The 26,410-nt window shown below is 38.2% G+C and overlaps 1 protein-coding gene across 5 annotated transcripts in view; it reads left to right on the forward strand.

Annotated features, from left to right (window-relative positions):
* THSD7B (thrombospondin type 1 domain containing 7B) overlaps positions 1-26,410 on the forward strand; it is a 906,384-nt gene that overhangs the window by 338,766 nt on the left and 541,208 nt on the right. For all 5 annotated transcript variants that reach the window (XM_054478924.1, XM_063647426.1, XM_063647428.1 and 2 more), the window contains one exon: positions 12,959-13,128. In XM_054478924.1, coding sequence (XP_054334899.1) covers positions 12,959-13,128 — 170 coding nt within the window. The remainder of the gene's footprint in view (positions 1-12,958; positions 13,129-26,410) is intronic.

The raw sequence follows: 26,410 nt of genomic DNA on the forward strand, positions 1-26,410 counted from the left end.
TCTGCAGCCTCTGCTGGAGACACCCAGGCAAAAACAGCCTGAAGTGGACCTCCAGCAAACTCCAGCAGACCTGCAGCAGAGGGGCCTGACTGTTAGAAAAACTAACAAACAAAAAGGAATAGCATCAACATCAACAAAAAGGACGTCCACACAAAAACCCCAACAGAAGGTCACCAACATCAAAGACCAAAGTTAGATAAATCCACGAAGATGAAGAAAAACTAGTGCAAAAAGGCTGAAAATTCCAAAAACCAGAATGCTTCTTCTCCAACGAATCACAACTCCTCGCCAGCAGGGGAACAAAACTGGATGGAGAATGAGTTTGATGAATTGACAGAAGTAGGCTTCAGAAGATAGGTAATAACAAACTCCTCCCAGCTAAAGGAGCATGTTCTAACCCAATGCAAGGAAGCTAAGAACCTAAAAGTTTAACGGAATTGCTAACTAGAATAACCGGTTTAGAGAAGAATATAAATGACCTGATGGATCTGAAAAACACAGCATGAGAACTTCGTGAAGCATACACAAGTATCAATAGCTGAATCGATCAAGGGGAAGAAAGGATATCAGAGATTGAAGATCAAGTTAATGAAATAAAGCATGAAGACAAGATTAGAGAAAAAGCATGAAAAGGAAAGAACAAAGCCTCCAAGAAACATGGAACTATGTGAAAAGACCAAACGTACATTTGATTGGTGTACCTGAAAGTGACGGGGAGAATGGAATCAAGTTGGAAAACACTCTTCAGGATATTATCCAGGAAGACTTCCCCAACCTAACAAGACAGACCAACATTCAAATTCAGGAAATCAGGAAATACAGAGAACACCACAAAAATACTCCTCAAGAAGAGCAACCCCAAGACACAAAATCGTCAGACTCACCAAGGTTGAAATGAAGGAAAAATGTTGAGGGCAGCCGGAGAGAAAGGTCTTGTTACCCACAAAGGGAAGCTGATCAGATGGATAGTGGATCTCTCTTCAGAAACCCTACAAGCTAGAAGAGATTGGGGGCCAATATTCAACATTTTTAAAAGAATTTTCAACCCAGAATTTCATATCCAGCTAAACTAAGCTTCATAAGTGAGGGAGAAATAAAATCCTTTACAGACAAGCAAATGCTGAGAGATTTTGTCACCACCAGGCCTGCCTTACAAGAGCTCCTGAAGGAAGCACTAAATATGGAGATGAAAATCTGGTACCAGCCAATGCAAAAACATACCAAGTTGTAAAGACCATTGACACTATGAAGAAACTGCATCAACTAATAGGCAAAATAACCAGCTAGCATCATAATGACAGGATCAAATTCATACATAACCATATTAACCTTAAATGTAAATAGGTTAAATGCCCCAATTAAAAGACACAGACTGGCAAATTAGATAAAGAGTCAATACCCATCAGTGTGTTGTATTCAGGAGACCCATCTCACATGCAGACACACATAGGCTCAAAATAAAGGGATGGAGGAATATTTACCAAGCAAATGGAAAGAAAAAAAAAAAAAGAAGCAGGGGTTGCAATCCTAGTCTCTGATAAAACAGACTTTAAACCAACAAAGATAAAAAAAAAAGTCAAAGAAGGGCATTACATAATGGTAAAGGGATAAACGCAACAAGACGAGCTAACTGTTGTAAATATATATGCACTTAACACAGGAGCACCCAGATTCATAAACCAAGTAGTTAGAGACCTACAAAGAGACTTAGACTTCCACACAGTAATAGTGGGAGACTTTAATACTCCACTGTCAATATTAGATCAACGAGACAGAAAATTAACAAGGATATTTAGGACTTGAACTCAGCTCTGAACCAAGTGGACCTAATAGACATCTACAGAACTCTCCACTCCAAATCAACAGAATATACATTCTTCTCAGCACCACATCACACTTATTCTAAAATTGACCATGCCATTGGAAGTAAAACACTCCTCAGCAAATGTAAAAGAACAGAAATCATAACAGTCTCTCAGACTACAGTGCAATCAAATTAGAACTCAGGATAAGAAACTCTTTCAAAACCGCACAAGTACGTGGAAGCTGAACAACCTGCTCCAGAATGACTACTGGGTAAATAATGAAATTAAGGCTGAAATAAGTAAGTTCTTTGAAACCAATGAGAACAAAGACACAACATACCAGAATCTCTGGGACACAGCTAAAGCACTATTTAGAGGGAAACGTATAGCACTAAATGCAGACAGGAGAAAGTAGGAAAGATCTAAAATCTACACTCTAACATCACAAGTAAAAGAACTAGAGAAGCAAGAGCAAACAAATTCAAAAGCTAACAGAAGACAAGAAATAACTAAGATCAGAGCAGAACTGAAGGAGACACGAAAAACCCTTCAAAAAAAATCAGTGAATCCAGGAGCTGGTTTTTTGAAAAGATTAACAAAATGATAGATGGCTAGCCAGACTAATAAAAAAGAAAAGAGAGAAGAATCAAATAGACAAAATAAAAAATGATAAAGGGGATATCACCACTGATCCCACAGAAATACAAACTACAACCAGAGAATACTATAAAGATCTCTACGCAAATAAACTAAAAAATCTAGAAGAAATGGATAGATTCCTGGACACTTACACCCTCCCAAGACTAAACCAGGAAGAAGTCAAATCCCTGAATAGACCAATGACAAGTTGTGAAATTGAGGCAATAATTAATAGCCTACCAACCAAAAAAATTGCAGGACCAGACGGATTCACAGCCGAGTTCTACCAGAGGTTCAAAGAAGAGCTGGCACCATTCCTTCTGAAGCTATTCCAAACAATAGAAAAAGAGGGAATCCTCCCTAACACATTTTATGAGGCCAGCATCATCCTGATACAAAAACCTGGCAAAGACACAACAACAACAACAAAATTTCAGGCCAATATACCTGATGTATTAATGCAGAAATCCTCAATAAAGTACTGGCAAACCAAATCCAGCAGCACAGCAAAAAGTTTATTCACCACAATCAAGTCAGCTTCATCCCAGGGATGCAAGGTGGATTCAACGTACACAAATCAATAAGCATAATCCATCACATAAACAGAACCAATGACAAAAACCACATAATTATCTAGATAGATGCGGAAAAGCCCTTCGATAAAATTCAACACCCCTTCATGCTAAAAACTCTCAATAAACTAGGTATTGATGGAACGTATCTCAAAATAATAAGAGCTATTTATTACCCACAGCCAATATCATACTGAACGAGCAAAAACTGGAAGCATTCCCTTTGAAAACCTGCACAAGACAAGGATCCCCTCTCTTACCACTCCTGTTCAACATAATATTGGAAGTTCTGGCCAGGGCAATCAGGCAAGAGAAAGGAATGAAGGGTATTCAAATAGGAAGACAGGAAGTCAAATTGTCTCTGTTTGCAGATGACATGATTGTATATTTAGAAAACCCCATTGTCTCAGCCCAAAATCTCCTTAAGTTGCTGATAAGCAACTTCAGCAGTCTCAGGATACAAAATCAATGTGCAAAAATCACAAGGATTCCTATACATCAATAATAAACAAACAGCCAAATCATGAGTGAACTCCCATTCGCAGTTGCTACAAAGAGAGTAAAATACCTAGGAATACAACTTACAATGGATGTGAAGGACCTCTTCAAAGAGAACTACAAACCACTGCTCAGGGAAATAAGAGAGGTCACAAACAAATGGAAAAACATTCCATGCTCCTGGATAGGAAGAATCAATATCATGAAAATGGCCTTACTGCCCAAAGTACTTTATAGATGCAATGCTATCCCCATCAAGGTACCATTGACTTTCTTCACAGAATTAGAAAAAACGACTTTAAATTTCATGTGGAACCAAAAAAGACCCCATATAGCCAAGAGATATCCCAAGCAAAAAGAACAAAGCTGGAGGAATCACGCCACCTGACTTCAAACTATACTACAAGGCTGCAGTAACCAAAATAGCATGTTACTGGTACCAAAACAGATACATAGACCAATGGAACAGAACACAGACCTCAGAAATAACACCACACATCTACAATCAACTGATCTTTGACAAACCTGACACAAACAAGCAATGGGGAAAGGATTCTCTATTTAATAAATGGTGTTGGGAAAACTGGCTAGCCATATGCAGAAAACTGAAACTGGACCCCTTCCTTACACCTTATACAAAAATTAACTCAAGTTGGATTAAAGACTTAAACATAAGACCTAAAACTATAACACTCTAGAAGAAAACCTAGGCGATACCATTCAGGACATAGGCATGAGCAAAGACTTCATGACTAAAACACCAAAAGCAATGGCAACAAAAGCCAAAATTGACAAATGGGATCTAATTAAGCTAAAGAGCTTCTGCACAGCAAAAGAAACTATCATTAGAGTGAACAGGAAACCTACAGAATGGGAGAAAATTTTTCTATCTATCCATTTGATAAAGGACTAATATATAGAATCTACAAGGAACTTAAACAAATTTACAGGAAGAAAACAACCCCATTAAAAAGTGGGCAAAGGATATGAACAGACACTTCTCAAAAGAAGACATTTGTGTGGCCAAGAAACATATGAGCAAAAGCTCATTATCACTGATCATTAGAGAAATGCAAATGAAAACCACAATGAGATACCATCTCACGCCAGTTAGAATGGCGATCAATTAGAAGTCAGGAAACAACAGATGCTAGAGAGGAGGTGGAGAAATAGGAATGCTTTTACACTGTTGGTAGGAGTGTAAATTAGCTAAACCATTGTGGAAGTCAGTGTGGCAATTCCTCAAGGATCTAGAACCAGAAATACCATTTGACCCAGCCATCCCATTACTGGTTATATACCCTAAGGATTATAAATCATTCTACTATAAAGACACAGGCACACATATGTTTATCGCAGCACTATTCACAATAACAAAGGCTTGGAACCAACCCAAATGCCCATCAATAGACCGAATAAACAAAATGTAGCACATATACAACATGGAATACTATGCAGCCATAAAAAAGGATGAGTTCATGTCCTTTGCAGGGACTTGGACGAAGCTAGAAACCATCATTCTCAGCAAACTAACACAGGAACAGAAAACCAAACACTGCATGTTCTCACTCAAAGTGGTAGTTGAACATTGAGAACACATGGACACAGGGAGGGGAACGTCACACACTGGGGCCTGTCATGGGGTGGAGGGCTAAGGGAGGGATAGCATTAGGAGAAATACGTAAAGTAGATGATGGGTTGGTAGGTGCAGCAAACCCCCACGGCACGTGTATCCCTATGTAACAAACCTGCACGTTCTGCACATGTATACCAGAATGTAAGGTATACTACCAATAACAAAAGTAGAGGAGTCATGACCTGGAGTCTGCAGATACTGTTTTAGAAAAGAAACACTAGATTTCAAAGAATCTGGAATTGTTTCAATAGGAGACTCTTGCCTTTTTATTGGATTTGTCTATTACTGAGGTATTATTTCACGAGTCCCCATTGTGCTACTTAAAGACCTCCTGGATGGAAGGTTTGTTCCCCAGTTACTGTAAGAAAGTTAACGTACTGCTAAGTGCTGTATATGGCGATAGAAGTCTATTAATAATACATGTGTGGAGTTTGGCTGGCAAAGTCATTTGCTGAAGAGCAAAGAGCTTTGCACTTCACAGTAGCTTTCCATAATCAATAGTCCCACTTTATCCAATAAAAAATTACTGGAGCATATAAAATGTATAAAGCTTGATCAGTTCCCTTTATTTTAGTCATCTGTTCAGCAAAAAATGACAAGTTAATTCTTTTCTAAATGCATTTACAGCTTTAAAAGGACAACAGACATTATCATAAATTAGTCATGCTGCAATACACTGATTTTTAATATACACATGCATTTAATTTGAATACCTTGCACTAGGGTTTCAATTCCAAGAATGTTTGCAAATCTATATGTGCTCAGTCAAAACATGACCATTAACTAATGCAATTGTTCTTTCAATCTGTCATAATTAAATCACTTAAAATTCTATTTTGTGTTGTTCTGCTTTAAATCTAAGCCTTTAGAAGAAGGAGCAAAGAAACCCACACTTTTAAGCAATTCCAAGCATTTATGAAAGTGATAAAGTTTAGATGTCAAAGGACAGAGGTTGCTTTCAAGCTGTGATGGTCCTGGTTCTATTTTAAGAATAGTTTCTTAAATGTGCCTACTTTTCTAATTTTGGCTTTGCTAATTTAGGATGCCTCTACTTATTGCTTCACAGCTATAAATTCCTTCCTTCTTTTGTCCCCCTTTCCTCCCTCAATTTAGGAAATATTTTAATTATGCGATTCCTTAGGTGGGACAGCATCACTCTCAGGAAGTCAGGCCAACCACTTGAGTTGTTTAATTCTAAGGTCTAGACTCAGCTTCTCTAATCCAAAGTTTGTATCCTGTATCTCTTTATGAGAACGTGCATTTCCTCAGTTACAGGAGAGTCCCTTCTTTGACTAATTTTGATTTGTCATTTTAAGCTGCATCTACCTTTTGAGAATGATAACATATTAAATCTTAACTGTTTCTACTCATGCAGATACACTTGTGAACCATTTCCTGAGTAGACTTAAATTATAAACTAAACATAGAGAAATTGGGCAATGAGTATCAGGCATGGGAGAAAAAAGTTCAGAAGACAAATGCTAGGAGGTAAATGAAGAAAAATGAAATTTCACAGCTATAATACATGATGTCCTTAATATTTGTGATTTTGTTCCCTTTCCTGAGCTGTCTTACCTAAGAATTCAGTGCCAGGAAATTTTGCTGCTAATACGTGGGTCAAAAACAAATTTGGAATCATCCATCACTCCTCTCTTTCTCATTCCAGGTCTAATCCATTAGAAGGTTGTCTCCACCTTCAAAATATATCCCGGATCTGATCTCTTTGCACTACATTCACTATGACTGCTGCAGTGGAAGCCACCATCCTTTCTCCTAGACTGGCAAAGACCTTCAAATGTATAATTTCTTCCACCTCCCTGGCTCCCACAGCCTATTACTTCCCTCAGTAGCCAGGTGATCCTTAAAAAATTAAAATCACATCATCATGTCACCATTCTTCCCAAAATTGTCCAGTGATTTTCCAGCATATTTGGAATAACACTCACAATCTGTCCTCTGGCCCAGTGATCAAGCTTTTTGGTACCAGTGACCAGTTTTGTGGAAGATAATTTTTCCATAAACTGGGACAGGGGGATGGTTTCAGGATGATTCAAGTGTGTTACTTTTATTTATTTTGCATGTTATTTCTATCATTATCACCTTATAATGAAATAATTATACAACTCACCATAATGTAAAATCAGTAGGAGTGCTGAGCTTGTTTCCCTGCAACTAGACAGTCCCATCTGGGGGTGGTGATGGGAGACAGTGATGGATCATCAGGCATGAGATTCTCATAAGCAGGGCTCAACCTAGATCCCTCTCTTGTGCAGTTCACAATAGGGTTTGCACTCCTGTGAGAATCTAATGCTGCTGCTGATCTAACAGGAGGCAGAGCTCAGGTGGCAATGTGAGTGATGGGGAGTGGCTGTAAATACAGATGAAGCTTCACTTGCTCACCTGCTGCTGTGAGACCTGGTTCCTAACAGGCCGCTGACCAGTACTGGTCTATGGCTCGGGTGTTAGGGACCCCTGCTCTGGCCTATGAGGTTCCATATAACGTGGCTCTTGACTACTCTTTATGTCCTGTCTCTACTATTCTCCCCTTGACCCACCTGTCTTAACCACACTGGCTTCGGTGCTATTTCTAGATGGTGCTGGGCACTCTGCCTCCCTGGGGACTTTGGACAGGCTGCCCTTTTCTCTGCCCAGAACACCACTTGCCCACCATCCTTATGCTCACTCCCTCATTTTATTCAGGACTCTGAGGATTTCCCTCGTCATGGCACTGAAATATCTCTTCTCATCCATCTCTCTCTCCCCACCCGGTAACTGGTGCCATGCCATGTATTGATGCATTTATGTCTGTCTATCCCACCAGAAGGTAATGTTCCCAAGGTCAGGGGCTTTCTCTCTCTCACTGCTGTGTCTCTGTTGTCCTCGGTGCTTAGCTGTGGCTCAACAATTACTTGTTGAAAGAAAGGATAAGTGAATGCATGGATGAGTAAGTGATTCACTTACTGTTTGGACAGGCCTATTTCTTTTTCTAGTCAACCTGCTTTTTAGCACTTTTCAGGCTTCAGTCTTCCATGCATATCTTTATCTTAACTAAAATGTTCTTATGGGAGTTATTCTTCCTGTGCATCCAGTATTTGAGTTATTAGCATTCCCTTTCTCAGAGGTTTGGGGTTCAAAGTGGCTGACAATGTGCTCTCTCACTCAAAGTAGGGACATCAGAGCTGTTTTTACATAAATGGAGGGCAGGTTTCTCTAACATTTAGAATGAGCAGGGAGCAATGTTGGGAATTTGATTTTGGGGCCTTGAAAAGACATTCTTCTTCAAAAAGTTATCTTTTGCATCTTTTAGTGGGAATTTGAATTTACACAATTAGAGATTCCTTTACTTATGTTTTATTTCTCTTTTAACTTGCAATTACAGCCATGCACTCCATAACATTTCTGTCAATGGTGGGCCAGGGACTGCATATATGATGGTCCCATAAGATTATAATACTTTATTTTTGCTGTACCTTCTTTATGTTTAGACATGTTTAGATATGCAAATACTTGCCATTGTGTTATAGTTGCCCACGGTATTTAGTAAATTGACATGCTGTACAGGTTTCTAGCCTAGGAGCAATATATACCATATAGTCTAGGTATGTAGTAGGCTACACCATCTAGGTTTGTGTAAGTGCACTCTATGATGTTTGCAAAAGGATGAAATTGCCCAATGACACATTTCTCATAACATATCTCTGTCATCAAGTGAGACAGGACTATCTCCTGAAAGTGCTAAAATTCATCCCTAGGTGACCACAGGGATCTAATTATAAAATGATTGATTATAATATATTCTCAAACTGTACTTGTATTTGAGATTAGAAGAAAAGTTATTTTGGCAGTATGAAATATAATTGGTCAGCAGATTATATTTTTGTTTACACCCAGAACACACTTCCTCAGACCAAGGTCAACATTGACTTGTCCTTGTAATGGCTAGACAGGTAGCTACCCATTGTCTACTGAAATTGCATTCTGTACTACTTGATTGAGCTTTCTGGACTATCTGATTGAGTAAATGGGTTTGCCATTTACCGTTTTAATCATTTTATTATGAAGTGTCATTTTATTATGAAGATATGCTTCAGAATCAGGCAAACCTTGCTTTGAACCCTGCTTTCACTGATGTGACCTCGGAAGAGTTACTTACTCTTCATGCCAATTCTCCCATCTGTAAAAGGAGAAATAAGATTTTCTTCATAGGGTTGTTGGGAGGATTAAATGAAGTAATGCCCCTAAGTTCATTAGTGCATGCCTGGTACAGAGTAAGCAGGCAGAAAATGCTGACTATTATTTGTACTACTTGGAGGATCTGCCTTGATACCCTAGTAGTCCAAACAAATTAATGCCTTGTTTATTCTGTTTAGCCAGACACTTTGAAAAAAGCACACTGATTCACACTCTCATGTTGGTAAGGGGCTATGGAAACTGACATTTTTTCATTCCATGGCCATTTACTCTACTTGAGGCATTTCCATAGCCAATTTTGAAGGTCTGTCTCAGAGGAGGTAGGACGCTGGCCTTTGCAACTCCCCACATTCCCTTTTAACCAGGAGGGCCAAATGAGGGTGCTTTGAAAGGCTTCAGAGTTGGGAGATGGGAGGATGAAAAGGTCTGGTCTTTGACATGGGCTTAGCCATTAAAGAGAGTGTTCCAGGCATCAGAAAGCTGAGTTTTCTGGAGGCTGGAGGACTATCGCTGTAACAACTTCTAAAGGAGAAAGGGAGTAACGTTTAGCTGAGTGCGCTCCTTTGATTTGTTATTCTGTCAGATCCTAGCGACACTTTCTCTGGTTGGAGCAGCTCAGGATGTTCAGTTTTCATGGCTGCCGGGATTATTTGTGACTAAACATAGATAGGGCTTTTGAAAAAAAAAAAGAAAAAAGGTTGAGCAAAGACTATGAAAAGACCCATATTTTTTAAAAAAGGAATATAGAAGTCGTTTATTGGTGTGGTTTTTCCTCTCCCTCTTGTTAGGTTGATATTTTCTCTGAGGTAATAAAAATAAAATAGCAATAGTGATAAATGTCTTCTCTAAAGGATTTATCATTTGCCAGTGAATGGAACTTGGGTGTTTTTGGTTAATGAGCTACCAACAAGTTTTTTTGTTACTTTATATACAGATATAGTCAGTAACCTCTTGTTTTCATTTTTCTTCGTAATAACTTCCCAAATTTCTCCATTGCTAATCCTTGTAGGGTCATGTTAAATTAATTGCAAAAGCAGTTTATACAGAATGCCCCATTCCTTTCAAACAAGTAAAAAAATTACTATAATCTAAACTTTATATTTCTTTTTTGCTTTTTGTTGAATTGTGGTTGCTGGAACTTAGACCATGGCAATTGTGGATTTCTAATATTAAGACTTTTGATGAAATCAATGAAATCCTCATAAATAAAATGTTAATGTATGTGTGTGTGTGTCTGTGTGTGTGTGTGTGTGTGTGTGTTTTCCACATCAGCAATGGGCAAAAGGCACATGTAGAAGGGATGCAAGAAGAAAGGGAATGGACACTTATTGAACATTTATTATATGTCAGGCTCAATGATTGGTATTATTATCTCCCTTGTACAGGTAGGAAAACAAAATTGGACCCAAGTCACTAACTAGAAAGTGGTGAAATTCTGATTCAAACCAAGTTGGTTGGACTCCAAAGCATACTTGTCATCTGTACCACACTATCCTCTTTTTGCCTGTCTTCTTTGTTAACTATATCATAGAAGTCTCTGAGTCAGTGGCTGTATCTGACCCCCTTGTTGAGGCCAGAAAGTTCTTCTTTTGGGGAACCCTTGGAAGAAGAGGGTTTGAAATGAGATCTTGGTAATCATCCACCCCAACATTCTCATACCCCATTTTATTTTGCCCTGGATGAAAGATCTATCTGTGCCCTGAAACTGGAAATCTGAGAAACAAGCCTTCTGCTGAGGTGGCCCTGAAGAATAGGAAAAGGACTGACTCTGTGAGCAGAAAGGGTTTCAGAGCCCTGGCTCTGGAAAAGAACTATCCCTGTGAAGAAATGAACTTCTCTTTATTTCTCATACCCAGGAATTAGAAATATATTGTTTTGTGGGGATTTTTTTGGTGTGTGTGTGTGTGTGTGTGTTTTTTGTTTTTTTTTGTTTTTGTTTTTGTTTTTTTTCTTTCAGAGTTTTGCTCTCGTTGCCCAGGCTGGAATGCAATGGTGCGATCTTGGCTCACCACAACCTCTGCCTCCCGGGTTCAAGTGATTCTCCTGCCTCAGCCTCCCGAGTAGCTGGGATTACAGGCATGTGCCAACACACCTGGCTAATTTGGGATTTTTAGTAGAGATGGGGTTTCTCCATGTTGGCCAGGCTGGTCTTGAACTCCCGACCTCAGGTGATCTGCCTGCCTCGGCCTCCCAAAGTGCTGGGATTACAGGCATGAGCCACCATGCCTGGCCAGAAATATATTGTTATTTATATTCACCTAGCAAAGGAAGGACTTGAACTCTGCACTCCAAACTCTTGTCTGCCTGAGTGACTAATTCATAAGGCTAGGGGAAAAAAAGTGAAAATTAAGTAGTGAGGCTGAGGGAGAAAAACTCATGTTACAACAAATCCCAGAGGACTGTCCAAATCCTTTTTCTATGATGGGCTTTTCACAAGACTAACGATTCTCAGCTGATTCTTAGCTTTCAGGCTTTTTAGAATGATGACATTCATTGTTAGGGATTTGTCACTATGAGGTTTCTTGGAGATTTGCTTTCTTATTTTGACATCTGTTACTTGATTTCAATTTTACTCTAGTTTTTGTAAAGCCAGGATCTTGGTGACATATGATTACTTTTATGGCTGGTTTTTCCTCTTTTTTCTTTTAAACAATCACAAAGTTGATAAATTTTTCTTTAAATATGAAATGGGACAGCAGATATGTGAATGTTACTTAGGCTTTGTTTATTGTTCAGAATTTAATGAGTCTCTCAGTGTTTTTACGAATGCCACAAGGTTATATTAATGCTGTGGGCTTAAAGAATGCGGTAATAATCCACAAAAGGAAATTGTGTCTAAAATAATTCTCCAGGTATGAATGTAGTAGTGTGATAGTTGTTTTGTTTTCTGTACATTGTATACAAACTCCATTGTGTTTTCCTCCTTATTTGTGGGGGTGTATGTGTGTATTTGAGTATTAACCAGTTATAAACTAGGGAGACATATTCCTATATCAGTTTATATAACAGTATGGCTGCATATGTAAAAAAGTATTAATCAGTTATATATAGTGGCACGGTATTAACTCATTTTTAATACATATACTTTTATGTGAATGACATGAAGTCAAATGGGTAAAGAGTTTCTTATATCAAGAAGATTGAAAAGTTGGAGATGGCTGTATGTAAAATAATATATTTACGACTTCACACATTCACACACTGTCTTATTAAGAAAGAAAAGCCAACTTTCACACAAAGTCATCTGAAAGTCTGTGAAGTGAAACCCCATGACAAGTTCAGCTATCAAGAATTAGGCTCATTCGGTTTCCAACTCCTCTCTCTATTCCCTCACTCTCTTCCAGCTTCAAGGCTGAGACACACTCACTGTTTGTCTGTATCACGTTCCTTTAGTCTGGTCATCCTGTGCTATTGTCATGATGGGCTGCTGGATGTTTTTTTTTCTAGGAAATAAAAGGGATTTAGTAATTCAAAGCTAGTATACTTCTTTATCCACAGGCAAAGATTTGGTCCTAGAAAGAGAGATTAGGCCTCTTGATGTCATGACTTAAGTTTTCCTCAGAGTTTTATATTTTTCTTACTTCTTCTTCTTCTTTTAAATAAACCAAACCAAACAGGTATTCCTGGAGAACTTCTGAATGGAAAGAATGCCAAGTCTCTCTCCTCCTCGAGCAGCAGGATCCCCACTGGCATGTGACAGGACCCGTGTGTGGCGGTGGGATCCAGACCCGGGAGGTGTACTGTGCCCAGAGCGTACCAGCAGCTGCCGCACTGAGGGCCAAGGAAGGTAGGCAGCCAGTTCCGGGACAGATGGTGCGCTGCTGGTTGGAAGGAAAATCTCTCCAACTCTCCAAGTATTCTTCTTGAAATAACTGACACTTAGCATTCACAAATTTAATATTTATTTTGTTGACCATTTGTATGCCACCCCTAAGTTCTTCCACTTGTAACACTTGGGATAGTTAAAAATAGTAGCAAAAATAATATGTCTCCCAAGAGTCACTGTGAAAGTTAAAGGAGAAAATGTAGTTAGGGTGTGTAGCATAGATAAATGCTACAAGCTAAAGGTCTGGTATGCCAGGAATGAGTCAGTAATGAATGAATAACATTCTTTTTTAAAAAAATTTTTTGCTCAAAGGAATTTTTATGTGTGTGAATTTTTGAATGTGGAAATTTCTACAAACATATTCCTTTCAAATGTCAAAGATCCAGAGTTTTGTCGCCAAGTTTTAATTTTTCTGAAGAAACAGAAGGAAGAGGAGAAAACAGTAGCTTCCTCCATAATAAGCTCTCTAATTGGTGGGTGTAACCCAGCAATAGTGCATTTGTTTCAGAGTGCGGATAGTGATAATATTTAGAGACTGGGAAACTTGCTCGGATTTATGTAAGTCAATTGGCTGAGAAGTCATGAGTAGACAAGGAAGCTTCCACTCTAGAAGAATTTGTGACCTGTTCTAACCACATTGGAGAACACAAGCAGTACTCCCTGCAGAAGTGGTAAAGGTGGGAGTGTTTCCTTGGGCTTGCCAGGTAAGAGGACATATTTCCACTGTGGGCTTTGGTTAGGAAGGCAAGATGCAAATTTTCTTGCTATGGTAATGCATCCATTTAATTCTGTAAAGCTTGTCATGCTAGACGTCTTTTTTTGTGTGACATAGCCTTGCAGAGTTCATAGGCATCTGTGACCATAGCCTCAGACAAGGTACCTGATGGGATGGTTCTTACAGACTGCTTAGCATTTTGCTTCAACAATTGGTGCTAAAAGGCCACATTGACAGGGCTACAGCTGTTTTTGAAAATAATGATTGAATTTTCTTCCTTCTCTAATTTCACTTTGGAAAATTACAGCTTAAACACTTTTTATTTCAGGGCAAAACATGACTATAGTTACTCCTCTGAATTTGTAGAAACAGAATTTAGATTAAAAAGCTCCAGGTTAGTTTTTCAAACCTTGGTGATCTTTCCATTCCAGCTCCTCTCTTCTTTTCTTTGACTACCGTCTGCTGTTGGAGGGTCTTCAGGGATCAACATATAAATAAAACTTGTATAGAATTGATACATTATGACCTACCTATTTTTCAGCTTCAACTTTTAATCTGCTATTGACATTTTCATCTTTCTGAAGTTTCTTTTGTAAAAATAGCTTTTCTTATGGATCACCTATTTCTAAAGTTTCTTCAGGCTTAGTCTTTCTAGCTTTTTGAATGGAAACTTACTGGGCAGGTATAATTAGGAGGAAAGTGGAAGTCTGGTGTTCTAGAATTGGGAATTAGATGCTTACATAGTGTGGGGGTGCAGGTGGAATAGAGAAGGGGTGTTAATTGCAGAGTGAGCAATCTATCAAGCCCTAGTACAATCTACTCCAAGCATCTAAAGAGGAGGAAAATGTCTTAGGCCAAAGCACACTTGGAAATTAATATCTGTGTTCACAGGAAAACAGAAAGTACTTAGAAAGCTGTAAGTCTGATAGTCCAGTTCTCAGGGGGAAAGGCTGGATGTGGGACGTGGATGTAAATACATAGATGTGTAACACGACCGTATACTCCTGTACAGAGCTGAATATAGCGAGTAAAACTATGCTGGATAACACAGCACGGCTGCCATAAAGGCACTGTATAGCTTACTGCTTACCTTAGTAGTTGTTATCAAAGGTTTTATTTTGCTATGGTGTGGAAGTGAACCAGCGGGGTTGTTCGCCCATTACTTTCCTTTCTTATAAATGCTTTCACTTCTTACTGTTATCATTTATAGATGTACCTTGACAAATCTGGAATGAGAATTTCTTCTTGGCCCCCATTAAACACAAAGGAACAATTGAATTTTTATCGTTAGGAACCTGTGAGTATTTGCCCAGTGAAGTAAGCAGAATATAAATATTTTTAATCTGTCAATGCAATAATAAAGGCCAAAATTGGATACATTTTTAGCATTTCAGTTTCTGTGAACATCAAATTATTAATATTTATTGTTGTTATGTTAGATATTCATACTTTGGAGGGAGAAAGCATTTTAGTAGTATTGACTTTGGAAATTCCTTTGTGAGTCCCTATTGACATCCCCACAAGGTTAATTTTCCCCTAGACTCAAGGATACTCTTTCTCTGTTCACTCTGGAGTGTGACTGTGATTGCTTAACTTTTCTCCCATACAAAACTGCATCATCCACTGGTGATTTAGCAGCTCTGATTCCAAGCACCTGATTTTAGAGGAATTTACAATCTTGGGGGGAAAAACAAACTTCATTTCCATGGATCCTTCATGTAATAGAATGCATATAATTTCTAGATGCTATAATAATAATTTTAAAAAATGCTAATCCCCTCCCAAGTGTCTCCAAATCTCTTGGCCTAGGCTGGATGCTGAAGCTAAATCCTGACATTGATATGGTCCTGTTGATGACTTATTTTTGGTGATGTCTCATTCCTCATTGAACCTCAATTCATGATGCTTGCTGCAAGAGTATAGTAACACCTATAGCATATTTAGTTGATACTGTTGTTCATTGTTCATGTGGTGTTTTAAATGCAGCCAAAATAGTGCTGTAATAATCAATGTATGTATTACCAGTAATATTAGCCAAGCCAATAGAATTGGGAATGAAAATGTAGAGAACTATTTATGATTTTGCTTAACACTTGTTGTTTTAAAGAGAATAGTGTTTCTCTTTTATAAATCAGAAGCAGCAGCACAAGTGATGCTTACCTGCAAAATAAAAGCTTGAATTTGGTAAGACCACTTTCTTCTTGCCTTTTCTCAAATAAAATTAAAGCCACTCAGTTTGCATTCAACAGTCCTTTCTCAGAAAGTAGAACATGAACCAAGGAATGCACTTTCGAAATCTAATGAAGACCAGGGCAAATTTATTCCATGTATGGCAATGTGGCCTAGAGACTAGGATATCAACAAATATAAATTTAAGTGACATAGAAGTAGATATGCCATATATTCGTATATGGTAAAGCAAAATTTATTAAAGCAATAAACTATATTTAAAAATCCAGAAAAATTTTTGGTATGGTTGTAGTGGAGCAGAACATTGCTTGAATTTTCTAAAATATATATATTTCAGATTTTCTACTGATAGCATATTAAAAATGGAACACAGTTTAGCTATGAATTGTTCAATGCATTAGTTGCCCCCTCTGCACTAATAAGATTGTCTTCATTCTGGCCTCAGAGTTGGCATTAAGAGTACATGACCACATAAGGGCACACATTCTGGAATGCTAAGTTGTATTAGTCCATTTCCGTGCCACTGATAAAGGCATACCTGAGACTGGATAATTAATAAAGAAAAAGAGGCTTAATGAACTCACAGTTCCACATGACTAGGGAGGCCTCACAATCATGGCAGAAGGGGAAAGGCACGTTTTACATGGCAGCAGACAAGAAAGAATGAGAGCCAAGCAAAGGGAGTGTCCCCTTATAAAACCATCAGATCTCATGAGACTTATTCACTACCATGAGAACAGTATGGGGCAAACACCCCCGTGATTCAATTATCTCCCACCGGGTCCTTCCCACATCTTGTGGGAATTATGGGAGCTACAATTCAAGATGAGATTGTGGTGGGGACACAGTCAAACCATATCATGAGTAGTATATGGAAACTTAATATATTTCAGGTTCTGGGTTTTAATTCTGACTTTGAAGGAAATGTAGTAAACCACATAAATGTTGTACCAGTCTTCTAGTTCATTATTTTGATTTTGAATATGTTGATTTGGTGAGTAAAATTACATGACAATCAAACATTTATTTGTTTAAAAAAATTATGTGCCTGTTATGAGTTAGTCTATGCACTAAAGTGCTTCTGTCATAAGGGTGTCCCCCAGTAATTTACAGACTTTTAGTTGTAATAATAATTGAACTATTAACTCCGTATGCGACAGTGACTTAAGTGTTTTGATGATTACATATCTAACATGGTTTAACCTATTTATTGATGCCCAAGAGTAATCTCCATTGAGGTGATATTTAAAAGGAGGTTGGAGAGTCCATAAGCATGTTCTAAGGTGTGGGAGAACACATGAAAAGAAATGGAGAGGTTTGTGTTCAGTAGCAGCCTATGCACTGGTGTGAAGAGAGCTCAGGGTAAAAGCAAGTGACAATGACAGTGGAAAGGGAGGCCTTCTGTGCTCTTCTGGAGTAAGACTTTGTTTTTGAGAATATGGATATGTGCTGCAGCCTTTTTTCCCCCTACTGTAGGTTTTTAAACATAAAGGAAATCTCATATTGAGTGTATTTAAGCTATTAAAAACATTAGTATGCTAAGAAAATTATCATGAGTTATCATATCCTATGTGCAAATGTATCTGATTATCCAGGAAGTTTTTGAGTTATGAAATAAAGTAATTTATATTCTGAGCTGATATCTTAAGGAGCAATTGGAGGAGATATTCCACCATCATTTGAAAGACTGGAAATATCTTTCACCTGTCTTTAGAAATTGGTTTTAAAGTCAATAAAGTCATTTGGGTGTGAGAATAAGGTGTCAGGAAAGTGGTACACTAAGAACTTCCCTTGATGTCAACCCTTAGAGGAGCAGTGAGACTGTTTAAGTGGGCTTATCGCATTTTCTCTTGCTTTATGCTAAGAGAGAAGCAGAGATAATAGAATAAAATAACCTTTGCTAATTAACAGCAGGATATTTGATGACAGTTCACATAAGGCCAAGAGAGATAAGTTTCTTGGCTTGTAAGAACCTTGGAAACCTCTATCTTGGAAACCTCTTCAATTATTGAAATCATAGGTGTAGAAGAAAGTCAGCAAAGGGTAGCACAAGAGAATTATTAACATGCAGATCTCTGGATTCCTCACAATGACAGGTGGTGATGAAAAGGTGTGGGGAGGGGAGGGAATGAGAAGATGGGTGAAGACAAGCAGTTACTCCAGTGTTTTTTTGCAAGAAGGAGGAGGAATGGAAGTGGAGGAAGAAAAAGAAGGGGAAGGAGGAGGAAAGATGAAGGAGGAGGAGGAAGAGGAAGAAAAGAAGAGGGAGAATGGAGCAGACAGAAGGGAGAGGGGATGGGGAAGGGGAGAGCAGGGAGGAAGGACGAAGAAACTTATTAAGTCAAACTCTTAGGGATCTTTTCTTTCCATTAGGCTGCATTATCTCTCTGCTTATATCTTGAACCTACACACTAAGGTAGAGTTTAGGACTTGATAGCCATTTCTCCCTGGGTTATTGATGTAGGACCCTAGACTCACAGATGCTCCAGATCTCTAGTGTTAACTCCATCTTCTTCTTAAGTGAGAATAGTTAGCGTGTCACGCTACCTAGGCCGAGTGTAAACAAGCTTCCTTTCCAAATTGTTATCTGTAAATGGAAGGAAGTAGAAGAGTTAGTGAAAGTAACGACATGTGTTCCATCTTTAAATCCCCACTCTTTTTGCAGAGGCAAACATAGACTTTATAAGCCATGTATCTACATATATAGTTCAAATATTCTCTCTAAAAGTATAATGCTGGGAAGAGTTAAGGAACAAAAGAAACGCGAAGTCAGAAAGAGTCCAAAGTGAGATTGGTTTCTACTGGTTCTGTTTGATTGCATTTGTATCTAAGTTTAGTTAATTTTTAAAATCAAGTGTAACAAACTTATCTTAGTGTGATATAGCAAGTGTTTATTGAATTAATGGGCTTAGCAAAAATATTGAAGAGTTCCTACTTTAAGTGTTCATTAAATTATCAGACTGTTCTTGTTATTAAAAATTTCCTAATTTATTTAGCTCAAGGTATAATGCACCTCATTAAACAAGAGCAGGAGAGAGCTACCCTGGACAAATGAGAGAGTCAGGATATTTGAGGAGAAAGCCTAGCACTGAGTAGAGGTTGCTCTGGGAAAAATAAACGGCTTATGGCAAAATTTGCTTTTTGCATGATGTGTGAGTCCTGTTTAATTTGATCTCCTGAAGAGGAAGGACATGTGCAATGTGTTATATATTTCTTCAAAGTTAACATAACTAAACTGAAAATTCACTGCTATGTGTTGCTGAAACTAAAGCATGTGGCATCGTGGAGAAGGGAGATTGTGAATGACCTAGAACTAGATATGAATTTGGATTTTGCCAATGGTTTTACCAGTAATAGTTCAGCTTTCCTAATCCTATAGCCCTAAGTTCATACTCCTGTAGGACATCACTTCTTCCTGATTTCTAACTATTATTATAATAGTCTTTGTCGCTCATTTGGCTGTAAAGGCCCTTAAAGGCCATGCTTGACATTCTTCTTTGTATTCCCAAGTGTCAATACTCTTCATGTAAAAGGCAAATAGCAAATGTTTCTGGAATTCAAAATGGAAACTCTTAAACACAACAGAATGATATGTTGAGTTTGATTGAATTCTCTTTGCTTTTTAGATAGCACAGAGAAAGGAATTGTTTGGCTGTTGACCAGACCAAAATTGTCTGCAACCTGGATGTCAGCATTCCATGCCAAAGCTAGGTAGCTCTGAGAGCCCAGAATGCAACCAGACAAAATAGAAGGTATAAGGATCCTGAGTGAGGGAAATGGCCCGGGGGGAAAGATTGGGAAGGAAAACAAAGGAGAAAGAAACAAGGAGCATTACTGGGCCAGAGAGATTGGCCTGGACTGAAATGGGGGCTTTGCCCAGTAGTTTTGGGCTAAGGCAATGCTAGTTGATTTCTAAATGATTTCCACAGTTAAATATATCCCACTGTTGTTTTAAAGAGGAAAAAGTTTATAGAAGCCATGAAAATTGTTTATTTCTATCAGTGTTACTTGTGACCTCTTTAATGGTATAGGAGGGGAGATGAGCCAGTTAAATAAATAACTATTGAAATGAAATAAGAACCTTAAGAGAAAATAGGAATTTTAGGTAAGAAGAGATTAAACCAGTGAGACATGGGGGCATAGGGTAGGTTTGGGGATAAGAAAGCTTTTACCTGGGCCTTAAAGGAAGTGCGTGGTTTAAACAGGTGTTCATATGAAAGGGACAGAATCCCAGAGGAAGCAGGCCATGTGTAAAGACACTGAGGTGGAAAGGCAGAGAACATATTTTCAGTAAAACTGGTAATCAAGCTCGCCATGAATATGGGGGAGATGAGGTAAGTGCTATGGGTTTAAGGTAGAGAGGTAGAATTATAGGCTATGATCTTAGGCCTCATGTGATCAGACCATGATATGGTAATACCTGAACTTTTAAGTCTCCATTCCTGTTCAACCCTTGGAGCTCCAACAATGCTGAACATCTTTCACAGTCTAGGGCTTTGGAACTCATCTCTGCCTGCCTGCTGCCCGCTATCATATAGTCTCCCTTATTTTCCTCCCTCACACATTTACTCCCTGGCTCAGACCTGTACCTGGATAACCCATGCCTAGAAAATCTCTCTTCTGGGAGTTCTTTGAGATGACACAGGTACCTCTGCTTCTCAGCCACTACAGCACTTTGTCACACTGCATGATAATTGCTTGTTTATGCATACTGGTCACCTTGCTGCTGTGCAAGTCTGAGATCAGGTAAATAACCAGATCTGTGTTATTTACTCTCATCTTCCCAGCGCTGGGCACAGTATCTGGCATGTAAAAATTGCTTATACTGAATTCAAGCTTTGTGAACCTTCTCACCCTCCTTTTACCACCTTCTTTCTTGTCCTTGGCTCGTGCTGTGTGGTTTAACTGTCCCATCTCCCTTCCTAGACTGTTAAAGATGTTGCCAGTCCATTTTCAAACTTGGATGAAACACCATGTTGTGGTGTCTGGGATCTAGCTTCCTTGAGTAGCAGCTGAGAGGCTGGATGCTGCAATCTGGAGGATACAACCTGGAAGGGTAGGGGGCTTAGCTCCCTGTGGGGTGAACCTCGACCAATGAGAAACAAGATTCAGGAGGAGGCCAGGCCACTCACAGTGCCCCTGGAGATTTTTATCATGTACAATTTTATCATGTACAATTTTTGCAATCCTACCAAAAACACAGATCTGCTGAGTGATCACTATGTATCTTTGTGGTTTGATGATAAATGGTGGTCAGCAGGATAACATGCCACACAGCATTCCCTCATATTTTCTTTGCTTTACTCCTGTTGTTTCTGCGCTGTCATTGCCTCCTGGCCTGGAACCTCCTGAGTAAAGTATTAGCACTCAAATTCTCACTGTAGGTTTTGCCTTCTAGAGAACTTCAGTGATAACGTTCAATGAATGCGTGTTGAAAGGAAGAAAGGAGAATGTTTTAAGGATTTATTGCAATAGATGAGATATAATATGAGCCTGAAGTATGTTGAAGCTGTAAATGACAACTTTTCTTTCTGTTCCTCCTTCAATTTCTTTCTCTTTTTTCTCCCTCAGTCTCATTTCTCTTCCTCTTCTTTTATGTATTTCTCTTTCTCATCACCCAATATTTCTGTTTTTTCTCCTCCCTCCTCTTTTCATCTTACATAAGCCTTAAGAAGAGGCTTAGTAATTGTGATAGACTTCTCAGCGGTTAGCACATTGCCTGGCAAAATGTAGATAAGAACTCAGTAGATATTTCCTGAACAAATGAATGTAACCCCCTGCATATAGTCTTACCATTCAGTTTTAGGCATTACTTTTCACTTTGGGACAACTTTTCTCTTCATTCCAGTTGTTTGCATACACCTGCACTTCATTAATGAACAGTTAAGTTCTTTTTCTGAGAGTAGAAGATTACATTTGGAAAACCACGCTGAGACTAGTGCATTAACAATCTTTAGTTGAGTGTCTCGCTCATCTTCATTTTGTCAGCTGAACTGGATTTTTCTCAAACACAAAGCCAAGAGGTAATGAGGTTCCTCTTGGCAGTGCAATTTCTGAAACAAAGTTATTGCTTCCAATCTATTTCTCCAGCTTTGTTAAGTTTGCCAATTTAACTAGCAAGTAGGATATAGAAGAAATATCCACTTACTGCCCAACTCTTCCTGCAAGAAAGTTTCAGAACATTTTCACAAACCTTGTTCTAGTATTTTGCATTTTTTTCATGGTCTAGTTTAAGCTTTACGTCAGGTTCTCTTCATAAGAGGACATAGTCACTTAGTAAGATCTCAGTGTGCTTAAGAATAATTAAATGACTCCTTGTGTCTTCTGGCTACTTCCTCAAGCACACAGGGGAAAGGGGGAAGGGATTTATTCCTATGTCAAGAGAAAATCTGGAAAGCCAGTGAACTAGGATGCTAGTTCTAATTCCAAGATCCTGTGTGTCTCCATGTGGAATATACAATTGTAGTTCATTTTATTCTTTTTAGATCTGCTTTTCTTTTTTACCTTTTTATTTTTTAAATTGACAAGTAAAAATGATATGTACTTATGGCATACAACATGATGTTTTGATATAGGCATATATGTGAAATGAGTAAATAAAGCTATTTAACATATGCATTGCCTCACATACTTACCATTTTTTTTTTGTGGTGAGAACACTTAAAGTTTACTCTGTTAGCAACTTTCAAATATGCAACATGTGATAAACTGTAGTCACCATGAAGCACAAAAAAAAATCTTTTGAACTTGTTTCTTCTAAGATCTACTTCTCTAAGACTTTAATTATTTTTTTGACTTTAGATGGACTTTATTAAAGTTGTCCCAATTCTTTTGAAACTCAGTTCTGGACACAGCCATTTCTATTTGAATAATCTATGGGCATTTACAATTTAGTTTTTCTTATATTGGACCCTTCATCATCTTCCCCACATCCTTATCAGAGTCTTTTCCACTGCTCCAAAATTCAAGAAATTGTCTCTTTCAATTGACTCTTCCTTATACGACAGATTTCTCTGTAGCATGAGAGGTTGTTTGATAGCATTTTACCTATAGTAGAACTTATTTCAAAATTGGAGTCAAACCTCTCAAACCCTGCTGCTGCTTTTTCAACTAAGTTTATGTGATATTCTAAATGCTTTGTTGCCATTTCAATAATGTTGAGAGCATCTTCACCAGGAGTAGCTTCCATCTCAAGAAACCATCTTCTTTGCTCATTTGTAAGAAGCAATTCATCATCCATTCAACGTCTATCATAAGGCTGCAGCAATTCAGTCACATCTTTAGGCTCCACTTCAAATTCTAGTTCTCTTGCTATTTCTACCATATGTGTAGTTACTTACTCCACTGAAGTCTTGAATACCTCAAAGTCATTCATGATGTTTGGGATCCACTTCTTTCAAACTTCTGTTAATGTTGATATTTTGACCTCCTCCCATGGATCACGAATGTTCTTAATGGCATCTAGAATGGTGAACACATTTTCAATTTACTTTTCATGTATTTCATTTTCAGTGTACTTTTCCCAGATCCATCAGATGAATTACTGTCTATGGCAGGTATAGCCTTACACAAAGTATTTCTTAAGTAATAAAACTTGAAAGTTAAAATTCCTCCTTGGTCCATGGGCTACAGAATGGATGTTGTGCTATGAGTCATGAAAACATTAATCTCCTTGTACATCTCCATCAGGACTTTTGGGGCATCAGGTCCATTGTCAATGAGAAGTAATAGTCTGAAGGAAATCTCTTTTGTTTTCTGAGCAGTAGGCCTCAACAGTGGGCTTAAAATATTTAGTAAATCATGCTGTAAATAGATATGTTGGGGTTTGTTATTCCATTTATAGAGCACAAGAAAAATAGAGCTAGCATAATTCTTAAGGACCCTAGGATTTTTTGGAATGGTAAATGGGCACTGACTTCAACTTAAAGTCACCAGCTGCATCAGCCCCTAACGAAAGAGTCAGCCTGTCTTTTAAAGCTTTAGAGCCAGGCATCGACTTCTCCTCTTTAGCTACGGAAGTCGTAGATGGCATCTTCTTCCAATATAAGGCTATTTCATCTACATTAAAAATTGGTTTTCCAGTGTAGCCACCTTTATCAATGATCTTAGCTAGATCTTCCTGATAACTTGCTTCTGCTTCTACATTAGCACTTGCTGCTTCACCTTGCACCTTTTTGCTATTGAGATAGCTCCTTTTTAAACCTTAGGAACCAACCTCTGCTAGCTTCAAAGGTTTCCCCCACCCCCCCGCCCCACAGCTTCCTCAGCTCTCTCAGCCTTCATAGAATTGAAGAGAGTTAGGACCTTGCTCTGGATTAGGCTTTTGCTTAAGGAAATGTTGTGACTGCTTTGGTCTTCTATCCAGAGAACTCAAACTTCCTTTATATCAACAATCAGACTGTTCTACTTTCTCATCGTTCATGTGTTTACTGCAGTAACACTTTTAATTTCCCTCAAGAACTTTTTCTTTGCATTCACAACTGGGCTAATTGTTTGACACACAGGCCTCGCTTCCAGCCAGTCTTGGCTTTCAACAAGCCTTCCTTTCTAAGCTTAATCATTTCTAGCTTTTGATTTAAAGTGAGAGATGTATGACTCTTCCTTTCACTTGAACATGTAGAAGTCATGGTAGGGTTATCAATTGGCCTAATTTCAATATTGTGTCTCCAGGAACAGGGAGGCCTGAGGAGAGGGAGAGAGATGGGGGAATGGTGGGTAAGTGGAGCAGTCAGAACACACACAATATTTATTGATTAAGTTCACTGCCATGGATGGGTGTGGTTCCTGGAGCCCCAAAACAATGACAATAATATCGTCAAAGATCACTGATCACTGATGACTATAATAGATATAATAATAATGAAAAAGTGTGAAATAATGCAAGAATTAGCAAAATGTGACACAGAGACACAAAGCGGGCACGTGCTGTTTGAAAAGTGGTGCTCACAGTCTTGCTGGACGCAGGGTTGCCACAGACCTTCAATTTGTAAAAAATGCAATAGCTGAAAAGTGAAATAAAATGAAGTATGCCTGTATTTAATATCTGCTGGCTGTGCTGAGGAGATTAGAATTTTTACTCAGCTGCATACCGCAACATGATTCCAATCCTTTAAGAAAGAGGAACAGGTGCCCTAACTTACAGCGGCACACCATCTATATTGTTGCTGATAACACACTGCATACCTAATGATACTTAAAAAGAAATCTTTCATTTTGGAAATTGTCAAATGTATATAAGTATAGATAATAGTTATTACTTTTTGGTAAAATGAAATTAAGTAGGAGGAAACACTGAATTGAGAGTTAGATGAGTGGAATTCTAACTCTAACCTTCTGCTGGTGGGCTACCTGATTTGGGCTTCAATTTGTTACTTTTAATAGTGTGAATAATAGTTTTAATAGTGTGAATAATAGTTTTAATAGTTTTAATAGTGTGAATAATAGAATGTATTTATTCTCATAGGTATATTAAACACTAGTTTATGGCTCAGGCCTGTAATCTCAGCACTTTGATAGGCTGAGGTGGGTGGATTTCTTAAGGTCAAGAGTTCAAGACTAGCCTGGCTAACATGGTGAAACCCCATCTCTACCAAAAATACAGAAAATTAGCCAGGTGTGGTGGTGCACATCTGTAATCCCAGCTATTCAGGAGGCTGAGGCAGGAGAATTGCTTGAACCCGGGAGGCGGAGGTTGCAGTGAGCTAAGATTGTGCCACTGTACTCCAGCCTGGGTGACAGAGTGAGACCCTGCCACAAAACAAAATGAAACAATAAAAAAAACCAAAAAGCCCTACTAGGTTAATATAGTATATTAAACACTAATAAATATAGGGAAACATAGATGTAAAGGCAGTTGCATTCTGAAGAAAATCTATGTAAATGTAATACTTTCTTTTCTTATTACTGGTAATATTTTCTTCCATTGAACTAAAATGGATTGGGAAGACTACAGATACTTTATTTCCCCAAAATTCTATACCTGTAATTTTCTTTCCTGCTAGTTAGGATATACTGTCAAATTGACGACTCTTTTAGTGTACTATAGATTAAATAAAGCTTACAACAACGTCTGTCATTTTTAACACTTATAACTTTAATAAAATAAATTATTTGTGATTTATTAATCTATTTCTACATTAATCTGTTTAGGTTAAGAGTATTATTTCAACTAAGACTTAAAGAAATTGGATTTTGAGATTGAGAAGAATCGAAGTATCATTTAAGCAGTAATTATCAACAACCATTGTGACACAAATCACCCATGGTACTTAATAAACATTACTTTCTGGGTTCCTCTACTGAAGATTCTGATTCAATGAATCTAGTCTGGGCCTGAAA

The sequence above is a fragment of the Pongo pygmaeus genome, chromosome 11 (assembly GCF_028885625.2).
Source record: "Pongo pygmaeus isolate AG05252 chromosome 11, NHGRI_mPonPyg2-v2.0_pri, whole genome shotgun sequence".
In the NCBI taxonomy this organism is placed as follows: domain Eukaryota; kingdom Metazoa; phylum Chordata; class Mammalia; order Primates; family Hominidae; genus Pongo; species Pongo pygmaeus.